Here is a 21,427-nt window from a genome sequence, read left to right as displayed (position 1 = left end):
TACGTGGCCTGACTGTTAGATATGAGGAAATTAGACAATCAGAGTAGTTTGGGTGGCCGTCCTATGAGCACTTACGCATCACGTGCACGCGACATGTGTGAAGCATTTGCTCGCAGTCAGTAAGGAGCCAGTTCTCAATGACTAGAGTGTGGAGTAAGGGCACCAGACGACAACATGACCTGTGACCACACACATGACAATGGTACGTTCCATTTTCATGGCGTCCCTCGAGGTGCCCGTATGAGCCTCCAAGGAACTGCAAGACACACCTGCACTCCTCTTCAAATGTAGCCGCTCCTCTCTACGGAATGGACAACCCAAAAACCTGGTCATTTGACCCAGGATACAGAGAATGTAGAAAGATTCAATATTTGAAACATTTGATCGTCTAATAGAAATGGTTGATCAATTGGCTGATCTGAAGTTAATCCCTTAAAATCCTGACTTAGTGCAGGTGAACCTGGAAGAACCGATACTGGTTTGATGGCAAAAGCTAGAAAGACTAAAGGTTATTTTTCTTTTGTTTGCTCACTTTCTGTTATGTAAATTGATTAAAAAACAAAACAATAATTGTTTCTATTTTCAAAGCATTTCCTTTGATTACACTATTTTTCCAAACCTTTGCACAGTTTTGGCCGTCAATCAAAAACTTTTTTAAAAAGTCTATAAAGTCTTCTGGGTTTCATGTTACAAATGACATAATCTGACCTATATCTTGAATGGAGGGAATCCTTGCTCTGCTGTGACGTGTTTTTTTGTTTTGCGTATCCACAGCAAAACTGGGAGGAGTCACATGACTGAGCTAAGGAACTTGGTTACTGTTTATCAAGTTCCAACACAAGGAAGACACGGCGTGGCACAAGACCGAGACAAAGGTCAGTCCTATTTATAAGATTACTGACACGGTTTGTTTTTACTGTTTATAAAACCTACAACAACAAAAAATAGTTGTATTTTATAATCCAGAAAGAGAAACGAGCAGTTCTGTCCTTTTTGTCCTGCTGTTTCAGCTCCACACACACACAAGCTGTCAGTATTGTTGGTCGTTAGACTTCCTTATTTTATATTTATTAGGTTTCTTTAAGTCTCTATAGAAACGAATGCATTTTTAGAATGTAGTATTTTCTGTTGTAAAATTAAAAATGTAATTTTACAGTATTCAACTTTATAATGCTAATTATGTGACTCATATTTGATCCAATTTATTGGTTAAAATGTTTTTAATACAATTAATAAGCTATTGATTGTCTGTGTTTGGTGTGCAATGTGTAGCAATAATGACTGGTTTGTTGTGATCATGTGTTCTAATAACATAATGGTTACTGTTACTGATATTAATCTATTAATCAATCATTAATAGGCACTGGATTTAGTAACTTGAAAAGAATCTATTGGATCAGAACCGGATTAGGAAAATTATGTAAAACTGTTAAATGAATTAACTCAGAAGGGCTGGGATTATATAAATTTCATTCTTCCTCCTCCTTTTCAAGCAATAAATCAAGCTCTACATGACTTTAGTTAATGATCACTATATTTAATTAAAAATATGAGATTTAAGTGTGTTTTTCGTCTCTTTTGTCTCTTTTATTTTTTTAATCTATGCACTTTACCATTTCTGTCATGAGTTTGATAAATCTGTGTATATTCTTTATTGCTTTGGAATCATTGCTTGAAAAAAATAAATAGATCAAATATAAATAGAATTTTAGCTGTTTTATTTTCTTGTTAATTTTTTGTTATTGTAATTTTATTTTTCATTTTAATTTTATGTATGTATTGATTTGTTTATTTTTAAATAAACAAAATGATGGGGGGTAAATTCAAGATTTAAAAAAAATGTATATTTTTTTTAACAAGGGGGGATAACAACACCACTGTTTGTCCTGGGGGGTATTCCAGGAAGCATGTTTAAACTAGTCTGACTTTAACCCTGAACTCTGGCTGAAATCCGCCTGAACTTGCTTACTCTGGGTATGTCGGTTCCAAAAGACCGGATATGAGTTGGTGTAATTACGCTCCACTTGGTAACCCTGGGTTAACGCACGTGCACAGCAAGTACATAAAGACATTCTCAATGGATCGCCGATTTCTGGAGTCACCATGGAAACGCGTGGAGAAAAAAAGAGAGCGCTACACTTTAGTGAGTCTGAGATTTTAATGACGCCGTATAAAGATTATGAAACCATCAAAAAAGTAACACGGCTGCATCATCAGCAAAAAAAAGAGTTTCTGCTTGGAGAAAAAGAACAGACAAAGTAAACGCACGAGTTTCTGACCTTATTTTCATTGTGACGCATATATATACAACTTATAAAACTTAAATGAATTGATTTGATTCAATTGGTAACAAGTATTTGAGTTAAATTTATTCAACCTAATTTCTTACGTCTATAAAACTCAATAATTGTTTATACAACTTAAATGTTACATATTTATCTAACTAAATGTCGTTTTACTTCAATTCAATTACAGTAAATGTTTTTCCATCTTCATTTATTGTACTTCTTGAACTCTCATATGTCTAAGTTTGAGCCGGCAGATGTGCCAAATTTATAACAATAAAAAGAATGATACAGTGTGGATTTACAAAATATACAATGTGCACAAGTATCATGACTCTGACTGTACCTTCAGTTCTTATACCATAATAAGCAGTAGGGGTGCTATATAAACTCATCATCCTCTCCCTCCCTCTCACTCATGGTGCAGAAAGAATTAAACATTTCAGGATAAAATAACTCGGCAAAACACAGTAAAACAGCCAAACGACTAAACATATTTAGATAAAAACCCACAAAACAGTTTTAACATCAATTTTGTCAACATTTTGTTTTCCTCATGAGGGTCAGTTTTAACCCCTTCATGTCAGGATTTAATTCTAGTTATGTATAAAAATATTGTTCAGTGTTTTTTTCTGTTACAGCTGATGCTGAATTCAGTGGAATCCTGGATAAAATGGTAGCTGTTGTGAATTATTGACACACGACGTGAAAAGGGTTAAATTAAAATCAGTGAACTCAGCTTTAGCTTGGATTGTGGAACGTCAGGCCTAAACGAGTCCTTTAAATAGTAATGTTTACACCATAACAGAAGTACTTTGAGGTATTTTAGTTGATCCTGTTACCAACAGCGTTCATAGCAGGGAACTCCTTCTGACGACTGTTCAGTCAGGAATGAGGAACATCCTGCCAAACCTGCTGGTTTATGTCACTCATGGAAATATTTAACAGGTGGAAGGCAAATGGATTAATCAAATGACTGACTGAAATGCTAAAAATGTTAAACCTCATGACCTCACAGTCACTTGTACTGCTCTGTGAGATTCCCTCCCTGCTTATAAGGACAAACATCTGAAGCATGTTGGGAATAAAGGGACCACTCCTATTTTTGGATTATCTCTTGAGTAAATATGAGTTGTAGTATTTATTCTGTTGACGTCTGCCTTATATAACTTCAGATAACTCGGTCATAAAGCAACAGGACAAGATAAAACCAAACACAGCCATAACATAGTAACCTTAATAACATGTCTAAAGGTCACAGGACAAAGAAATGATGACATGGTCACAAGAAAGGATGATTGGATGACAACAATAACACAATGTGTGTGACGCTAAAAACTGTTTTTAGATTAGAATAACAAAGACAATAGAAACAATAGAAAAAATGAAGCCTAATAATAGAGATAATTTATTGACATTCATATGTAACATTTAAGTGAACAAACATGACGTAAATCAGCCTGAATGAACTCTAGATAATTCAGTTCAGTTGTCAGACAAAAGAAGACACCTGTCCAGGTAACCTGCCATCCAGGTCTGCTTGGATGAATGAAGAAGAGAAGATGGTCTAGACCAGGGCTGCTCGTTCCTGGTCCTCAAGATCTACCTGTCTTCCAGATCTCCAAGCCCTGCGAGCTGATGACTAGTTAAACCTGATCCACCTGGTCCAGGTGATCAGCAGCTAGCAGAGAGAGCTGGAAAACAGACAGGGTGGTAGATCTCCAGGACCAGGAAGGAGCAGGCCTGGATCTGGAACATCTCCTCCTTTTATTCCTGCTCATCTCTCTCCTTTGGTTTCAGCAATGGTCCAGTTGCTGGGAGCTTCCTGCCAGGTTGAGCATGGAGTAGAAGGTGGAGGTGTCTTCCACGACTGGAGGGAAAGAGTCAGGTGTCAGACAGTGATGCTGTGAGGAGGACAGGTGAGACGCCTTCAAAAACCACAGCTGAGGGGAAAACCCTCAGCTGTGGTTGTGGTTGTGGGACTCGAATAGAACACATGACCTCATGAACAGACTGCTTCTGGTTTCTACAGATGACTGAGAAATACTTTTTTGTTCTATTTATTTAAATAAAATGATTTTTCGTAAACATTTTCTGTGAAATTCTCATCAGCTTTTTTGTAAACTTTCCATGAGATGGGGAACTTTAATCCAACAAACAAATGACTGCTTTGTGCAATAGGTTGTGTTTGTGTCTGAATGTGTGTTTCTTCAGTTTTTAGTTTAGTTTTTGTCCGTCTTAAATTGTATGAATGACTGCACTGATAGGTTGACCTTGTACTCATGTTGTTCATGTGACCTGATTACAATGAGGATTAAAGCCTTATCCTAATCCCTAATTTCCACTGGTTGGACTGAAAACAGCTGGAAACCTGACAGTGGGTTGATTGTAATGTGGTTTGAGTGGCAGTTGAAGGGGCCAGATCCTGGTCATGGAACTTGGCTTATGGACGTGGAAGGTCACCTCTCTGGGAGGGAAGGAGCCTGAGTTTGTGTGGGAGGTTGAGAGGTAGCGGCTAGAAATAGTCGGGATCACCCTCAAGAAGGACTGAGTTGAGGCGGTGAGCTGGTGTGGGCTTAGGCGTGAGCCCCCATCCCAGCCGCCAAGTGTTTGGGTTCACCCCGGTGGACGAGAGGGTCATGTCCCCTAGCCTTCGGGTGGGGGACAGGACTCTGACTGTGGTTTCCGTTTGGTCTTCTTGGTGTCTTTTGTAGGGGTACTGGAAAGTGTCCCAACAGAGGGACTCCTTCGTCCTGCTGGAGGACTTCAATGCCCACATGGGCAACAACAGCAGCACCTGGTTTGGCGTGATCAGTAGGAATTACCTCCCTGATCTGAACCTGAACGGTGTTTTGTTGTTGGACTTGTGTGTTTGTCCATAAGGAACACCATGTCCAAGCACAAGGGTGTCCATCAATACTCATGGAATCAGGACACCCTGATGATCAACTTTGTAGTTGACTTGTGTCTTGGACACTCGGGTAAAAAGGGGCAAAGCAGTCCACCATCACTACCTGGGGGTGAGTTGGTTTTGGTGGTAGGGAAGGAGGACAGAAAGACCCAGATGTACTGTGAGGGTCTGCTGGGAACGTCTGGCTGAGCCCGCCGTCAGGGAAGGTCTTGTCAACTCCAGTTCACCAGGAATGGTCAACTCCCACATTCAGGAGAACTTCTGGTACCAATTCTCCATATATTGGTACTAGTTTTGTTGGTACTGTTCATTGTTTATGTATGGTTCAATTTACACAAGCGTTTTAATTGTACAAACTATCTTTCACATTTTTTTACATCAGCTGAGTGTGTTTAATATTATATACTGAATGATAAAAGTATAAATTCATAGTATTCAACCTTCTGATCTTGTTAATAAATGTGTACAAACTGTATAATAAGTTGTTTATTCTTTTTTCTGCATTTACTTCTGACTCATGAAATGAGAACTCAGTGGAACATCTGTTCAAGTTTAATGTTAGTTCAGTGATCTCAGTGACCAATCTCAGTGATTGGTTCTTCAAAATTCTCAAGTAAAAATTGATTTTTTTTTTTAATTTGATTTTCAAGGTATGTATTTGGTTTTATTTTATTTTGTTTGTGAGGAGAAAAGAACACAAGAAATAAAATAAAAAAGCTTTTTACTTAATTTGCCTGAACTGGATGACAGAATTCCTGACGGTACGGAAACTGTTCGCATGTTCCTACAGTTTGAAGAAAGTACTTCTGGTTTCCTTCAATCAGGAAATAACCTTTTTTTTTTTTAAACTGCCACAATTTCTTTTTTAACAAAGACTAATTTAACATGGGATTTTTGCTATTTGGGTTTTTTGAAAATTAATTTCAATATTTTCACGTGTTTGTTTCTGTCGTTCATGTGAAACACCAAAAAGTACAGGGATTATTTAAGGTCACACCATCACACCGTGTACTTGTTTACCTCGCATCCTTTGTGGCTTCACATCCTGTATGATCGTCACATCGATGTAGGAGACGCGTCTGTCGGCTTTCCCTGCAGAGAAACTCCTCAGCGTTACAATCAGGCCTTCAGGCACAGATCTATCTGTTTGAGTGAAGGTGGAGGTTGGAGAAGCAGCCTTTGTTTCCTGGTTGAGATCAAACTCTTTACTTTAAACGGTTGTTCTGCTCTGTGAGAACAGGAAGGAGCGCCGTGATTTCAGAGAAATATAAACATGAAAGATCTGCAGGTTTGGCTAATAAATCAAAGATTGATGTTTGATGGATCAGGCTGAGGCTCTTCCGTGTCAGGCGCTGATCTAAAACAGCAGGATGTCAAATGTCAGATGAAAATCCGCTGACCTTTGAGGTTCCTCCTGAGGCAGAGCAGCAGCAGCGCGAACAGGAGGCAGACACCCACCACAGGAAGCCCTACAGGCATGAGGGACCAGGCAGGCGTTTCTCCAGACAACAACACGCCTGAACACAAAGACCACATGTTGGCCTAAATGCAGATATAGGCACAAACGCTAGCGCTTGTTTGTGAGTCTAAAGCACAGTGAAACAGACTTCTGTGTTTGCAGAAGCGTTGTGGTAAACGGTGTAAACTTGTAAAACACTTTTCTACCTTCCATGAAGGCCCAAAGTGCTTTCAGTCCCATTCACCCACGCACACACGTTCACACACTGATGTGCTAGCAAACGCTGGCACCAGCCTTCCACCAGAGGCAAGGTGGGGTTCGGTGTCTTGCCCAAGGGCACTTTGATGTATGGAAGGCGGGAATTGAGCCTGCAGTCTTCTGATCAGGGTTCAACCACTCTACCGCTACACTGCTTCCAAAGAACGCCATCAGCGTTTTTCATCAAACAGTTTTAGAAAACGTCCATCAAATGGAATCAAGATGGATGAAAAGAAATGCTGGAAGCTCCGTTTGGTTTGTGGAAATGGACACCGGACAAAGAAGTTCTTGTGGCGTAGTCTAAATGTTCTGTATTGTTGTGCTAGTCTAAATGAGAGTTGGAAACATTAGCAACAGAAACTCAGAACATAGGCTGACATTCATCATTCCACAGTTTGTCATTACAAATATCCACTTTATGGTGGATATTTCTAGCAATCAAAGTGATCTAGAAAACTACTGTGGACTTTGTTATTTTAAAAAAAACTGTTCATCATCTGGACAATAACAAGCAGTGTGAGGTGAACTCAACGTGACATTTGGCAAATATACTACTTCAAACACTAGCTGCTGTTACCATGACAACACATCGAATGCATATCTCAGTATACTTGTATTGAAAAACAATTTAAATATAAAAAAGAAAAACAAAAAATAAGATTAAAGAACAAATAATTGATTTATTATTGATTTATTTTGTAAGTGATCATGCAGGATAATGCCCAATGAGGTGTGACACCTCATTGGGCATTATCCCATTATCCCTTACGGAATATCATCTGAGTCCACTGCATCTTCTGCCTCCTCTCACCTCTGACATTCAGCCAGCTGTCTGGAGAGAATTCTCTCCCAGAATTGCTGCATTTGTAAAAGCCCTCATCCGACTTAGAAACTCTTTCAATGGTCCAGTTTCCTGTTGAGCTGTTCCCGACGAGATGCCCGTTTTTGTAGAAGAACGAGAAACCGGGGGACTTCCTGTTCCTGCAGCAAAGAGTCACAGCTTCTCCTTCCTCCACTGGAAGAATAGGAGCCTCCAGAATTACATCCAGAGCTGCAAGAAAAGAAAAACACAAATTCAAGAATGCTCTATGGAGGAAGAACAGTCAGAGGTTCATAGTTTCAGGTTTCAGAAGTATTTGCTCAAAGATTGGGTTGGTTGAATCTCAGCAGGTCTGGTCTCTAACGAGCATAAAAAGTGACGGAAGTTCGTTAAATCAGGGTTGACCTGGGTGGCAGAGTAACGTACCAAAGGGCCTCAAAGGTATTCAGATATAAGAGACTACTGAGGAGAAAGTAGGAGAACCCTCTAAGGGGACAGTCAGGTAGCAGAGGCCTGAAGGCGCCAGGGTTTGACTTAGGAGAGGGGGGGTCTGGCTGTCCTCCTCCAGGAACATTTTTAAAATGATGGCCCTATATGCATTTTCTAGGCATTTGAGGCATTATTTCAGCTGATTAGGAAACAGTAGAGAAGGGGGCTAAAGTACTTAGCCTCTACTCCATCTCTGTTGTCAACTATGATTTACCCCAACCTGTTTTCCTGTGACTGCTGATCAACGACACAACTTACAAAACTTTGGAGGAGGAGCCTCTTAAGACCATTCTTTGTAAAGTAGGGTAGTTTTAAGGAAGTTTACTTTGTATGTTGCAAACAAAAGCTCTTTCCACATTGAGTTCAGCCACTATTGTCAGGACAACCCGTCTGATTTATTCCATCAACTGTGTAGTTTCTGAACGAGGAAGCTCAAAATGTACATAAACACGGGTTTACATGACTCTGTATTGGAAATGGTCACTGGAAGGCACGTTTATAAGCCCAGAGGGACCGTAGCATGAGTTAATGTAAAGGACGCTTGCAGCCGCGCTTGTGCATCGACCAATCACACATGTGCTGACGACGGTCTTTTGGTGAACACCAAAACCAAATGTCTGTGCCCATGAAGCGACCAAGAAAGGATTATTTATCAAAGTGAACACAAATTTGTTAATTATTCCTACATGGATTATTTCTACGAGGAACTAAATGAAACCTTTGTCATCAAAAAGCACCCGGTGACAAGCAGAAGATTTTTCCGGGTACCATCTACTTTTAAGGTGCCTGATGGACGTCCTCTGATGGTGTGAAAGCTTTATCACTACTCAGTGGACCATATAGGCCGGTCGTAATGTTTAACGCAGCTATGTTTCTTCCACTAAGCTTATCGCTCTTCCTTTTTTGGTTCTACAGGCTCAGTTCCAAACATGCAGGTAATCAGTAAAGTGAGACATTGGGGGACGGCCCTGCAATGATGGAAGGGACTTTTACAGTATCGCTCAAAGGAACAGGAAATGATCTCATCTTCCTTTGATTCTTTTGAATTGGTCAGAACAGTCTGTGTCACACTGCAGCTGCTGGATTCAGGTCCATCAAACTTTAACCAGAAAACCACCAAGAAAACCAGCTTGACGTTTGACTTTGAAGGAGTGAAAGTGCTTCCCATCTCCATTCAGCTTTATTTTGAAAAGCTGCAGTCCTTGGTACTGCTTAAACATGTTGATTCATGGGAAAGAGAGCTAACTAGTGACTGATTAAGCGCTCAACTCAGTGTCATGGTCAGGTCGTCGACTTTTACTGCAAAGCCCGTCCATCTTCAGAGCCCACTCCATCTCTGTCAGGGGGGAGGCGGGGTCTACCCTGAACAGGGAAATTCAGATGTAATGATGAACCCATGAACAGGATTTTGGACTAAAAAGAAACTGGAGAAAATCCACAAACTCCACACAGAAATGTCCCAGCTGGATTTGAACCTGGACCTATTGTGAGATGGGGGGGCTAACCACTGGAACACGGTGCAAATCAAAAGTAAAACTATTCTGGACAAAAACAGAACATTTTTAAAACTGAATTTAAATCCTTTTAAATGAATTAATTCTAAATCCTAAAATGTTTTTGAGCCACTACATCTTTAGGAAAGTGTAAAATTAGACAGTGCTGCTTCTTCAAACAGTTTCAATATTTTTATCGATAAACTGTAATAGAACAGATTCAATAAAGTTCTTTCATGTACATTTATTACTTGTGTGGTTTTTTGTCTTTGAAGTCTTTTCTGCTCCTTTCAACGCCGTTTTTCAATGGTGGCGTTGAACCTTCAGCAGCAGAAACCGTCTCAGTTTAACTCTGACTGTTAAAGACGACCCGCCGCTTCCATGACCCAGAAATCCCCAAACTAAACCTGCAGCAGCACAACGGACCGAACGTTGAGGGCGGAGCTTCTGTCGGGTCGATTGGATAACTGAATCCAGAATCGGGAACGGCTGACTTTGAAACCTTTGAGGGAGCTGTGACCCGTCAGAAACCGTCTTTACCTGAAGACAGGATCAGTTTTTCCACGGTTGACGTGTTGGAACCCACCTGTCACAGTGATGTTGACCTCCCTGCTGCACTGTCCTTCTGCAGACTCACACCAGTAGACTCCACTGTCCATGTAGTACAGCGTGCTGATGAAGCAGACGGATTCATTTCTGCTCGAGGGGGAGGGACAGTCTTCGGTTAGGTTTACCAGGTCGGTCTTTCTCCTGATTCTCCACCCAGATGGGTCTCCATGAAGCTCACAGCTCAGAGTGACAGACTCGTACTGGAAGAACTGGCTCCTGCTGGGAAGGACCCTCAGAGAAGCTGGAAGACAGACGACCGGTGTGTCTGATTTCCTGTAGTTTTTAAATAACACAAGTCCACCACCTCTTCCACCTTCAAATCCAGCTTGTTTTCCACAAAAAAGACCAACTTCTTCTGAGTGAGACGAAAACAACAAGCTGCAGGGAACGACAGGACTGTAGATAAGGTCAAACTTTGTGTCATGTCTCTGATCAAAGATCTACAAATCTCTATTGTGGGCTGAAACTGTGACAACACTCAACAAAACTGCTGGGGTGACGCATGTTTGTAGAGAATATTTGAAACATTTTACAGAACAAAGCAGAGAACAACGAGGAGCAAAGATGATGACAGAGAAAGTTCACTTACTCAAAACAGAGCACAGTGCTGCTATCTCCATGGTGAACTGGGGCTTTGGCAGGCTGCTGGGGGGTCATCCTCTCCTCTGACGAAAAGAAGACCACAAACTTCCTGCTTACACAAACTTTAGACAGAAATCACTTGTTTTTTTCTCACCCTTCAACATCCACCATTGGCTGGCGACTTGCTGATGTGTGTTTTTTTTCTCTTTCGTATCTGTAACCCCACAGACAAACGGAGGGGGGTTGACGGCGTCCTAAACGTTACAGGTTATTAACAAGCAGCTTTTTATACTGTTGACATATACACAGACAAAAAAATAGATAGATATACAATTTTTTCCAGTTTTTTAACTATTTTATCAACCAAAAACTGTGCTTTCAATGCCTGCTCACTCTTTAGTGAGGGTTGTTCACACAAGCCTGTTTTTTTTTCCAGGAAAACTTTCTAAAAGATCATTATATGCTGATGATGTGATGATTTATTGATCTGCATCCAAGCTCCATAAAAAGAGGTCGAACTTCCATAACGTGTGTTTTTTTCCACCTAACACCTGCAAAAATGAGGTCACTGAATCTGATTTGAATCTCATTTACAGTGGGACAAATAAAATACAGTCAGACATCAGGCCTGAAACTTTCCACACGGATTCATCTCTACTATGAGAAATGAAATCCAGAAATTCACAGTCTGATTTTTAAATAATTCATTTACAAATTGTGATGAATAATAAATATTTGGTCAATAACAAGAGTTCAGGACCTTGAAATGCTTCCTGTAGCCCCTCCTTTGCTGCTCGATGTGTTTGGGACACTGAACCCTAAATTGCTGCGGGTTGTTATAGTTTGGCAGCAGTTTCTGGCAGCAGAGCCAGTGTGGGTACCGGATGTTCTCGGGTTGCCGTATGTTCTCGGGGTCCTTCGGGGTCCTTCGACCAATGATGACGTCACACTATTTGATTGGCTGTAAGTTGCCACGACCAATGAGTTAACGTCGCTAAGTTTTTTTAAAAAAAACTTTATTGACAATTGTGGTATCATACATTAACAATGACATTAACGTTAACAACGAACAATAACAATGTAATCAATATTGCCTCGAAGATCAGTCACCATTGCCAAACATAACATATTAACATAGAAAATAAAGAATAGAAGGGAAAAAAAGAAACAATGAACATAACACACAAATAAATAAAAACATAAGTAAAATAAAATAAAGGAACATAGAAAAAATCGAAATAGTCTAATACTAGTTAAGTTAGGGGTACTTGTGAAGTTTGTATTTCTGAACAAAACTAAGCAATTTCAAGCCATTCTTCTTTTTCATATAATGAAGTGATTGAAAGTAAAAACAGAGCTCTTTATTAAATGTTATAAAAAGTGGTTTGGTCTTCAAAACTTGACCTCACCAAGATGGCGGTGCTCTCCTCGTAATGTCTCCTCTAGTGATATAACTCATTGGAAGGACCCCGAAGGACCCGAGAACATCCGGCAACCCGAGAACATCCGGTACCCACACCGCCGTGTGAGTGTGAATGTATGAATGGGACTGTGACTGTAAAACACTTTGGGCCTTTGAAGAAGATAGTAAAACACTTTACGCCATTGTCATGCTGGATCCAGCTGGATTTCATCTTCACTCTTCTCACTAATGGAATGTTTTCTACCAGAATTTGACCAAACTTGGACGTCTATTCTTCACTTTACGCAGAAAAAGAGCCCCAAATCATGATGTTTCCACCCCCATGTTTCACAGTGGCTATGGTGGTCTTTGGGTGGAACTCAGCATTCTTTCTCCTCCAAACAACACAAGTTTAGTTTTTATCAGGAAGTTCTATTTTGGTTTCAGCTTACCATGTGACATTGTCCCAATCCTCTTCTGCATCATCCAGGTGTTCTCTAGTAAAGTTCAGACATGTAGTGAGGAACATGTATTTGCCAATACTATTCAGAAATCCATTGATGATAAATCAAAACCTAAATAAGGTAGAAATAAACTTTATTTAGAAACGTATCATTCTGAAAGGAAAAGAAAAGAAAAGTTTTAAACTTTGACATCTGAAGTCACTTCCTGTTTCTGGGTGTGAATGGATATTTATGAAGCTATGCTCTAGTTTGAACTTTTGTGGAGGGAACTAGTGATGAATCACACGACTGGTGCACCCTGTGAACCCTGTAGGCATGTCGGTGTGTGTGTCACTTTAAGACAAAGTCATGTGACTGAGACAGAAGGTGTGTCATGTGAATGTGCTGCTCACGCTGTGTTCATGACATCATAAGAAGTCTGTGTTGCTATTATACGTTGTTTATGACATTCAGAGGAGCAAACTGAATTGATATACCGTTGTTTGTCCTCACGGGTCCAACTTCTGACTTCATGGATTATTCCAATAGGAAGAAGTTTCCCCCAGTCTGGAATTATTTAAAGTTTTTTTTTCATTTGGATCATTGTTTACTTTTAGTCTTTGAATGAAATGTGTGTCTATTGTTTTCTCTGAGCTGTTTTCAGATAAATGAACTTTATATTTTATAGTAGATGATTCCTCCATGGAGCCGTCTCTCATCAATTAGAGAACTCCATCAACGCTGAGGCTTCACAGAGAACCACACATTTGAGCATTTCACATTTTCTAACATATTTTACCACCACAAGAGGCTTTATGTGACTGAAATATTAGAAATGTCAGTTCTTTAACAAGCTTTAGACCAGCTTGACACTACATAAAAATATTTGTTCCTCAACACAAACGCAGGAATGAAGCCATTCGATTTGAGCAATTTTACAAAAAACAACTTAAGGCGTCCACCAAAAATAAACTCCCGATTGCACGTGTGTTCATGTGAGAGGATGTATGTCAGGCAGGCTGTGCTGCTGCTCTGTCACAATGTTTCTGTGGTTGAAAACAAGCAAAACTGGAAGGTTTTCCTGAAACAGACAATAGCAAAGTTTGGACCAAAAACAACACGTTCTTTCCTTGTTTTGAAATCTTAAATAATTAATAAACGGATATGAACTAAACTAAAAGGGAAAGGACAACTAAGACCATGGAAAGTCCGTAAACTTTACCTTCAAACGTTTTCTTACAAGGAAAAGTATCGACGAGACAAAAACATAAATCAGATTAGATATTATAAAAAATCCCCTGAAAGAACAATCCTTCCTTTAGTTTAAACTGATACTGAACCTGCAGCTGCTGAAATCAGAGATAACAGAGAAAAGGAAGTCTGACTGAACGGAAACTTCAGTGATTTACTGGAGTTTCTTTTCCTTTTCAGCCTGAAACACATTCTTATCTTCCTGCTGAACTCCAGATCTGTCCTTAACAAGAATTTTATCCTGAAATACTATTTTACTCTTTAAGCCTCCTTTTGTTGGTGGAAACGTGGATTAAATCATGTGTTCACGGCGCTTTGGCTGAGCTCCTCCCCCTGGCTGTTGGTTCTTTGCCCCCCCCCCCCCCCCCCCCCCCCGTGGTCGAGGTGGGAGTCTGGCATCAAATCAAGTTTGAAATGTCTCCTACTTATTTATCCTATATTTATTTTTATTTTGTATTTCATTTTTGTATTTTTATGATGTTTTAAATTTTATTCTTAATTTGCCTACTTTTCAACTTTCTTCTGTCTTTTCTTTTCTTGTGAAGCTCTTTGTTACCCTGAAGCTGTTGTAAAGTGCTTTATCAATAAAGCTTTATCCATTCAAAGGAGGCATGAATCCAACAGACAGAAAAATCTAAATGATGAAATGTTTTCTCTGATGCTGTCAGCAAATGTGGTTTCCTCCAACATCTGGGTGGATCAACAGTCAGAACCTTTTCTAGAACAGCAGATGAATCCCAGCTGTTCAAATCCTCACTTTATCAATAGAAATGATCGATCCTGATCACTGCAGCAACCACAGCTTTTTACAGCCAAACATTCCAGTTTATTTGATTTGAGGGGGGGGGGGGGGTGTTCAGCAGCCCCCTGTTGTACCCCATGTAGCTCCGCCCCTGAGGTCAGGGGTCTTCAACCTGAGACTCCTTGGTTCCTCCGTTCTGACTCTTCGGTGTTCTAGAAAAATGCAAACAATTAGAATTTTGGTTCAATAGTTTCAGGTAATGAAGGACAGAAGGACATTTCCATGAATAGATTTTTCTAAAAGGATTCTACTCCAATGTCAAGTTTCTATTCAATAGTAGAAGCAGAGAAATGATGAATAAAGTCAGAAAAATAGATTTGACTTGTTTTCATGTTTCATTGCAGTCAGTCTGCAGCAGCAGGAGGAGCAGATTGTACAGTGTGTTTTATTTTGAAAGGACCTTGGATTAGCTGCTTTCAAAAGTAAAGGAAGTTAAAATCATAGTTCATAGATAAATATAACATTGTTATGATAAAAGTAGTCTAAATATTTAAATGTTGCTTGTTCTATCATCATGGCGGAAGTTCAGCGCTTCTCCTTTCATATGTTGTCTTCGATAAGCCGATGTTTATTTATTTCACTGCATTGTTTCCTGGGCAAGTTTCCACTGCGCTACGTAGGAGGCGTGGCTACCATGACGCACGACGAATGACACGTCACACTGCCACCAGCGTGGTTTAATAGGAGAAACCATGTCTCCCAGTCTCAGTCAAGGTTCAGTTATGATCGCAGCAGCGTTCTCGTCTGTTTCTGCTTCTCCTGTGTGGATTTCTGCATGTGTGTGGTTCTGGTTCTGTTCACATGTTGAAGGTAAGTTCATGAATGTTCTGTTCTTTAGTTCAACTCTGGAGAAAAGTTTCTGTTTGATGTTTAGAAACTTCAACCTTTTATGGTGGCGGTTCTTTCTAAAGACTATTCAATGAACTAACGTCTGAATTTGGAGAAAGTTTGTTTCAATGGATTCAGACTCAAAATGAGGATAAAGTTTAAATGTAGGATATTTATGATCAGCCAATTTCCGTCAACGTGGAACTACAGTGACTAGAGAGTCTCTGATAAACACGTGGACTTTAAAGTTTCAATTATTGGTTCACAATGACATTTAAGACTAAAAACTTTCAGCTGGAGATATTTTCTTTATCCAGCTTTTTGTTTTAAATAAAAATGTGTCCTATTGATGTTAATTGTTGAATAGTTTTCATTCATTCAGACAGAGTAACGTCCAGACATGTTTATGTCTGTGTTTTGACCTACATATGACTCAACCTCTGACTAGTCTCTGACTCATGATCACATGATCTTATAGTTTGATTTTTAATTCATTAATAATGTAATAAATTACTAAACAGATACATCAAACCCATATAAAGTAATTTGTTGATTAGAAAATGAAGAAAACTTGACAAAGATGTTAATAGGAGATGATGTCAGCTTTTGACTGTTATTTCTCATAATCATAAATAGAGGGACATAGATCAAGTACAGATTATTTACCATGAAACACCCCAGAAAATAGTCTTGCATCATTTCAATAAACATATGAATCACACATTATGTAACACAGATGTAACTCTCTGTTACATGTCTCTCAATAAGGACATATTAATATGAATAACCAACTCTGTTTAAATAATGTGGCTTCCAAAAACATTTATTATGTTTTGTCAAAGATAATTTGCTTGAATACATCCATGTTTTTATTTACTTATCTCTGTATTCACAACAATGAGTTCTTTATAATTTTCTGTTGAATAAAATAGATTTGCATCATCCGCAAATAACGTAAGTTTGTACCGTTAAGAAACATTAAATATTTAATTAAAGTAAATACTGAATAGCATCGGGCCCAGAATTGATCTCTGTTGGACACCACAACTGATCTCCTTGGAATAACATGTAGAGTCCTCAATTTAAACAATTATTTTGTTTCTTTTTACTTATGTCATCACAAACAGTCAACTTTTTGCAACAGGAGATACTTTTTGAAATTCCTGTCTAACTGTGACTGAGAAGACATTTTGACTTGGAAATAAGGATGAAACCTTAAAAAGTTTATTCCGATCTTCTTTGTTTCCAGGTGAGCTTGTTCGTTTAGTCAACCCAATCATGGCTGTTCCTGGTGATGATGTCATCCTGCCGTGCTACCTGGACTCTCAGGTGGACCTCCAGGATCAAATCGTAGAGTGGACCAAACTGGAGGTGAAGCCTGATCCGGCGGATCCACAGGGCCGTGTCCCTTTTGTGTATTTTTACCGGAACAGGAAGACCATGACCACAGTTATGATAGAGTCGTTGATCCCGAGAGTGTCTCTGAACCAAGACGGACTAAAACGAGGAGACGTGACGTTAAAGATCAGGAACGTGTCGCTCCAGGATGAGGGGAAGTACAGCTGCTTCATTCCTGGGAAGAACTTCAGGGAGACGGTTCAGCTGGTTGTTGGTGAGTTTGCTCTGCAGGTTCTCCCTCACATGAAGAACATTTGTCCTGAACAGCAGGCAGGAAATGATGTCATCTCTTTGTTTCAGAGCCAAACGGAGTCAGAGCTCCAACCATGGAAACATCCCAGGTTGACATCATCTCCACTCCAGATCCAGGAGAAGACCAGATCTGGATCAGTCGCTCCAGACCAGGTCTCTGGATCCTTCTTGGACTTTTTCCCTCAGTGATCCTCTCTGGTGTTTGTGTTTGTGTCTGTCAGAGGAAACAACCAGAAGTGAGTCCTGAATTCTCTGATCTCTCATCTTTCTGCAGGAATCTTCAGTTTCTAACATCCTTTCTTTTCTTCATGTAGGGTCAGAAACCTCCTCTGGTCTGAAGACATCCCATCTCTCCAAAGCTGCTTTGATCGTCTTCAAGGATTGAAGAGACTTTCTGAAGCTGCAGCCACATGGAGACGCTACACGCCCGTCACTGCTGTGTTACCGTGGATGGAAACTGGTCCATGAAGACGTGAGGATCCTCTGGTTCTGACCAGTTTCTGCCTGATGGTTGGAACTCCTTCATTTATCTGGAGAACCTTCTGGGATGAGGGTCAGCACCGCTAAATCTGAGGCCATGGTCCTCGACCGGAGAAAGGTAGTTTGCCATCTCTCGGTGGGTGGAGTGTCCCTGCCCCAGGTGGAGGAGTTGAAATACCTTGGGGTCTTGTTCACGAGTGAGGGAAGATCGGAGCGTGAGATTGACAGGCGGATCGGAGCGGCGTCCGTAGTTATGCGGTCGCTCTATCGGTCCGTCGTGGTGAAGAGAGAGCTGAGCCGAAAAGCAAAGCTCTCAATTTACCGGTCGATCTACGTTCCAGTACTCACCTATGGTCATGAGCTATGGGTCATGACCGAAAGAACGAGGTCCCGAATACAAGCGGCTGAAATGAGCTTCCTCCGTAGGGTGGGTGGGCGCTCCCTTAGAGATGGGGTGAAAAGCTCGGTCACCCGCGGAGAGCTCGGAGTAGAACCGCTTCTCCTCCACATCGAAAGGAGCCAGTTGAGGTGGCTCGGGCATCTAGTCCGGATGCCCCCTTGACGCCTCCCTGGAGAGGTGTTCCGGGCATGTCCCACAAGTCTGAAGGTCTGAGGTTTAGGACGATGTTTGTGGATCTCAGTGGTTTGAAGTGTTGATCCAGGTTGATCTGAAGTGTTGAGAGTTTGGTTCATGTTCTCCTTCAGGAACCGACCCACAGCAGGTCTGTTCAGGTTCCTGTGGTTCTTGGTGTTCTTCTAGACAACATCAAAGGTGTCTGTGAGCTAAAATGTTGGAAGTTCTACCAGAACAAAGTGAAATGAACACAGACAGACAGTTGAAACCTGAGAGTCTCAGGGTTTTTTCAAACTGAAAGTGACCTCAAGAGGTCGTGACATAAAGGGGAGATATTGTGTTGTCTGAAAGAATAACCCGTCCCTGATATTTATTATAATAGGACTGATTTTGCTGACTCAGCTGGGATTTTCTTTGCCTTTAATTTCCCAAGAGGCTGCTCTGATATTTATACTCTTATTACCTCTGCAACAAATAAAGGCAAACCGCACAATGTCTGTACTTTGACATTTATTTATTTATTATTTTATTTATTTATGTATTTATTTAAGAGAGAGGAACTTCACTGCAGAAAAACAACCGTGAAGTTAAAACTATCAAATAAAAACATGAACCTGCGTTTCTGGTCTGGATCTTTTCTTCTGTTTCTTGCTGGAACGTTTAGACGTTTCTCCTCATCTGGTTCCTCTGATGGTTCTGTTCTTCAGAGGCTGGAAGTCATGTGACCACACACCTGTTGTCTCCTGTAACCATCAAACACAGCAGTCTTCCTCTCCATTCAGAGTTATTCTCAGAGAAATGAAGGTTTTCTTTTCCTCTGGATGGAGGAGCAGCTGACAGACGTTTCCATGGAAACCACTTCCATCTTCCTGCTTTGATCTTCTGTCAGAAATACTGTCAGGAAGATGTTGGAGCTTTGATTGGGTCTTCTGGTGTTCCAAAAGAGGACGATGTCACACTAGACACCAGAAAAGTGTCTCCACTTCCATCATTCCAGAGTCCGTCCAGGAAAAACCTTCAGCTTTCATTTCCAGTCGGTTTTCTGGAACCAGCAGCAGGACCTCTGCTGGGATTTGAGCAGAACAGAAACAAAGCTCCTGAAATCCAGGAGACGACTGCAGCAAAGTCAGACGGATCCCAACCGTCAACTTCAACCTGAGGAGCTGAACATCCAGTGGGCAGATGAAGGAGCTCTCAGGCATGAAGTCCAACTGAAACCAACAAACTTCTGTCCAGAAAAACATGAAGATGTCTGATGATGTCATTTCTGATGGTTCTAGCGTGGAGCTCCATCCCTGTAGGACTCAGTCTGAGAAGATTCTTCCAGCAGCAGCAGCAGGACCTTCAGGAGAAAGGAGGTCAGAAGCTGCAGCTTCAACCTTCAGTCAGAGCTGAGGAAACACCTTCTAAGGTTGGACCAGAACCAGAGGGACGCTTCATTTAAGGAGGAACTCATTCACAGTCCAGAACCACGGAGAAGAAGACCAGGAAGGAGTCCATCCATCAGAGGAACAGATCATGGAGATGTTGGAGATCAATGCAGGGAAGCAGATGGAGACGCTGAGAGGAGGAAGAGTGATGATAATAATAAATTTTGTTTATATGGCGCCTTTCTAGACACCCAAGGTCGCCTTACAGATAGAAAACAATGGAATACAATTAAAAGAAAGGCACATTAGTTAAAAACAAAATAAACAATAGAGTCATAAAATTAATTAGGGTGGATATGCTTGTCTGAAGAGGTGGGTTTTCAGATTTATAGCAAACTGCGGGAGTGAGTTCATGTTCCGTAAACCTGAGGGAAGTGAGATCCAGAGCTGGGGGGCAGAGCGGCTGAATGCTCTGCCCCCCATGGTGATGAGACGAGCAGTGGGTGTAACAAGCTGGAGTGAGGAGCAAGACCTAAGGGAGCGGGTGGGAATGGCAACATGGATAAGGTCAGACAGATATGGGGGGCGCGAGTTTATGGGGGGCTTTGAAGGTCAAAATAAGGATTTTATAATTAATCCAGAAAAGCACTGGTAGCCAGTGAAGCTTCTGTAAGACTGGTGTGATATGCAGTGTGCATGTGTGCACGTGCACGTGGGGGTGGAGATACATGTATGCTGCCAAAGTGAACCGTGTGTTCATGAGGGGAACCAGATCCTACCCAGCCAGACCAGGAGAAGGGGGGGGAGACCCAAGCAGCCCCCCCCCCCCCCCCCCCCCCCAGCGCGGAGAGGCATAGGTGAACCTGGCGTCCGGCCACAGGACAGGAGTACCATGGCTAGGCGTGCTAGGCGGCAGCCATGGAGGCCACCGGGCGCTGGACACCGAGACAAGGGCCAAGGACGAGGCCAGGGCCCCGAGAACCCATGAGCCCCCCACCACAAGCCCGGCCGCCATGAGAGGACCAGGCAGTGGAAGACCGGCCGTCCCTCCCAGGCCCCCCCATTGATGGAGGTGTGGGTGTGCTGTGTGTGTGTGCTGCAGGTAAAATAGGAGGTCTCCAGTTTGGGGGGCCCCACCGCTGCCAAGCCCCCCACTTCAGGGTGTGTGGTGTGTGTTTGTGTGTGCTGCTAACATCCAGTGTGTGTGTCTAAAGTGGAAGTCAAAATTGTAGGGGGGACCAGTGAAAGATGAGCATGGATGTTTGACCGTGCCCTCCCCCTCCACCAGACCATCTAGACCAGGGGTCGGGAACCTTTTTGGTCGAGAGAGCCATAAATGCCACATATTTTAAAATGTAATTTCAAAAGAGTCATACAATAATGTAGCGTCCCTTTCCCACACTGACGGACGGAGACTTAAGCTCTTTTCGGTTTCTTCATCCTGGTTACTGAAGACCGTAACCAACGCCGTACAATTAATTCAGCAACTCCTGAATCTCTCCCGTCGAGACAAGAGCGCTTCTCCCAACTTTATATTCCCTCAAGTCCTCCCATTTCCCTTATTTGGCCCATAGCTGAACCCCATTGGTCCAAACTCCCCAATGAAAGGCTGAGCAACAGAACTGAGGGCCAATTAGCATCTCTGCTTGATGCGTTCAACAAACTCCAGAACTTTGAACGCGACCCAACAGCCACCCAGTTAAACTGAGTCCGCTACAATA

General features: G+C 41.5%; 2 protein-coding genes and 1 long non-coding RNA gene across 5 annotated transcripts in view; 1 reads left to right on the top strand and 2 right to left on the bottom strand.

Annotated features, from left to right (window-relative positions):
• The first annotated feature begins 757 nt into the window (after positions 1-757).
• LOC110017117 (myelin-oligodendrocyte glycoprotein-like) lies at positions 758-18,954 on the top strand. Of its 3 annotated transcripts, XM_078935868.1 has the most exons (5): positions 758-875; positions 4,086-4,204; positions 16,882-17,244; positions 17,331-17,518; positions 17,597-18,954. In XM_078935868.1, the coding sequence occupies exons 3-5, from the start codon at positions 16,911-16,913 to the stop codon at positions 17,618-17,620; spliced, it is 546 nt and encodes a 181-aa protein (XP_078791994.1). In that variant the 5' UTR covers positions 758-875; positions 4,086-4,204; positions 16,882-16,910; the 3' UTR covers positions 17,621-18,954. The 3 variants fall into 3 exon arrangements, with proteins under 3 accessions (XP_078791994.1, XP_023821740.1, XP_023821739.1); XM_023965972.2 differs by lacking the exon at positions 758-875 and having other exon boundaries at positions 4,080-4,204; XM_023965971.2 differs by lacking the exons at positions 758-875; positions 4,086-4,204 and adding an exon at positions 15,469-15,614.
• Positions 2,140-11,753, bottom strand: LOC105356322 (low affinity immunoglobulin gamma Fc region receptor III). Its single transcript, XM_011487203.4, has 6 exons — positions 10,914-11,753; positions 10,302-10,565; positions 7,725-7,964; positions 6,597-6,713; positions 6,217-6,288; positions 2,140-4,155 (listed from the first exon to the last, which is right to left on the bottom strand). Exons 1-6 carry the CDS (start codon positions 10,942-10,944, stop codon positions 4,082-4,084), a joined length of 798 nt encoding a protein of 265 aa, XP_011485505.1. The 5' UTR covers positions 10,945-11,753; the 3' UTR covers positions 2,140-4,081.
• The window catches only part of LOC144987025 (uncharacterized), a 54,993-nt gene continuing 51,961 nt past the window's right edge, over positions 18,396-21,427 (bottom strand). The window contains exon 5 of the long non-coding RNA XR_013650878.1: positions 18,396-19,547. This is a non-coding gene — a long non-coding RNA (uncharacterized LOC144987025). The remainder of the gene's footprint in view (positions 19,548-21,427) is intronic.

Source organism: Oryzias latipes, chromosome 18 (assembly GCF_053564925.1).
Source record: "Oryzias latipes strain Hd-rR chromosome 18, Olatipes_Hd-rR_3.1".
NCBI classification, from domain to species: domain Eukaryota; kingdom Metazoa; phylum Chordata; class Actinopteri; order Beloniformes; family Adrianichthyidae; genus Oryzias; species Oryzias latipes.
The sequence above is the reverse complement of the archived record's forward strand: the minus strand, read 5'-3'. Positions and strand labels throughout refer to the sequence as shown.

What these genes read in the sequence shown, in the direction of transcription:
- LOC105356322 (XM_011487203.4), bottom strand. Translation starts at nt 10,944, where the DNA reads ATGGAGATAGCAGCACTGTGCTCTGTTTTGA. An exon ending in GGTCAACATCACTGTGACAG is followed by an intron (nt 7,965 to 10,301) that starts GTGGGTTCCAAC and finishes CTTTTCTTGCAG; the next exon opens with CTCTGGATGTAATTCTGGAG. An exon ending in GAAGCCACAAAGGATGCGAG is followed by an intron (nt 4,156 to 6,216) that starts GTAAACAAGTAC and finishes CTTTCCCTCCAG; the next exon opens with TCGTGGAAGACACCTCCACC.
- LOC110017117 (XM_023965971.2), top strand. Translation starts at nt 15,497, where the DNA reads ATGTCTCCCAGTCTCAGTCAAGGTTCAGTTATGATCGCAGCAGCGTTC. An exon ending in GACGGTTCAGCTGGTTGTTG is followed by an intron (nt 17,245 to 17,330) that starts GTGAGTTTGCTC and finishes TCTTTGTTTCAG; the next exon opens with AGCCAAACGGAGTCAGAGCT. An exon ending in GTCAGAGGAAACAACCAGAA is followed by an intron (nt 17,519 to 17,596) that starts GTGAGTCCTGAA and finishes TTCTTCATGTAG; the next exon opens with GGTCAGAAACCTCCTCTGGT.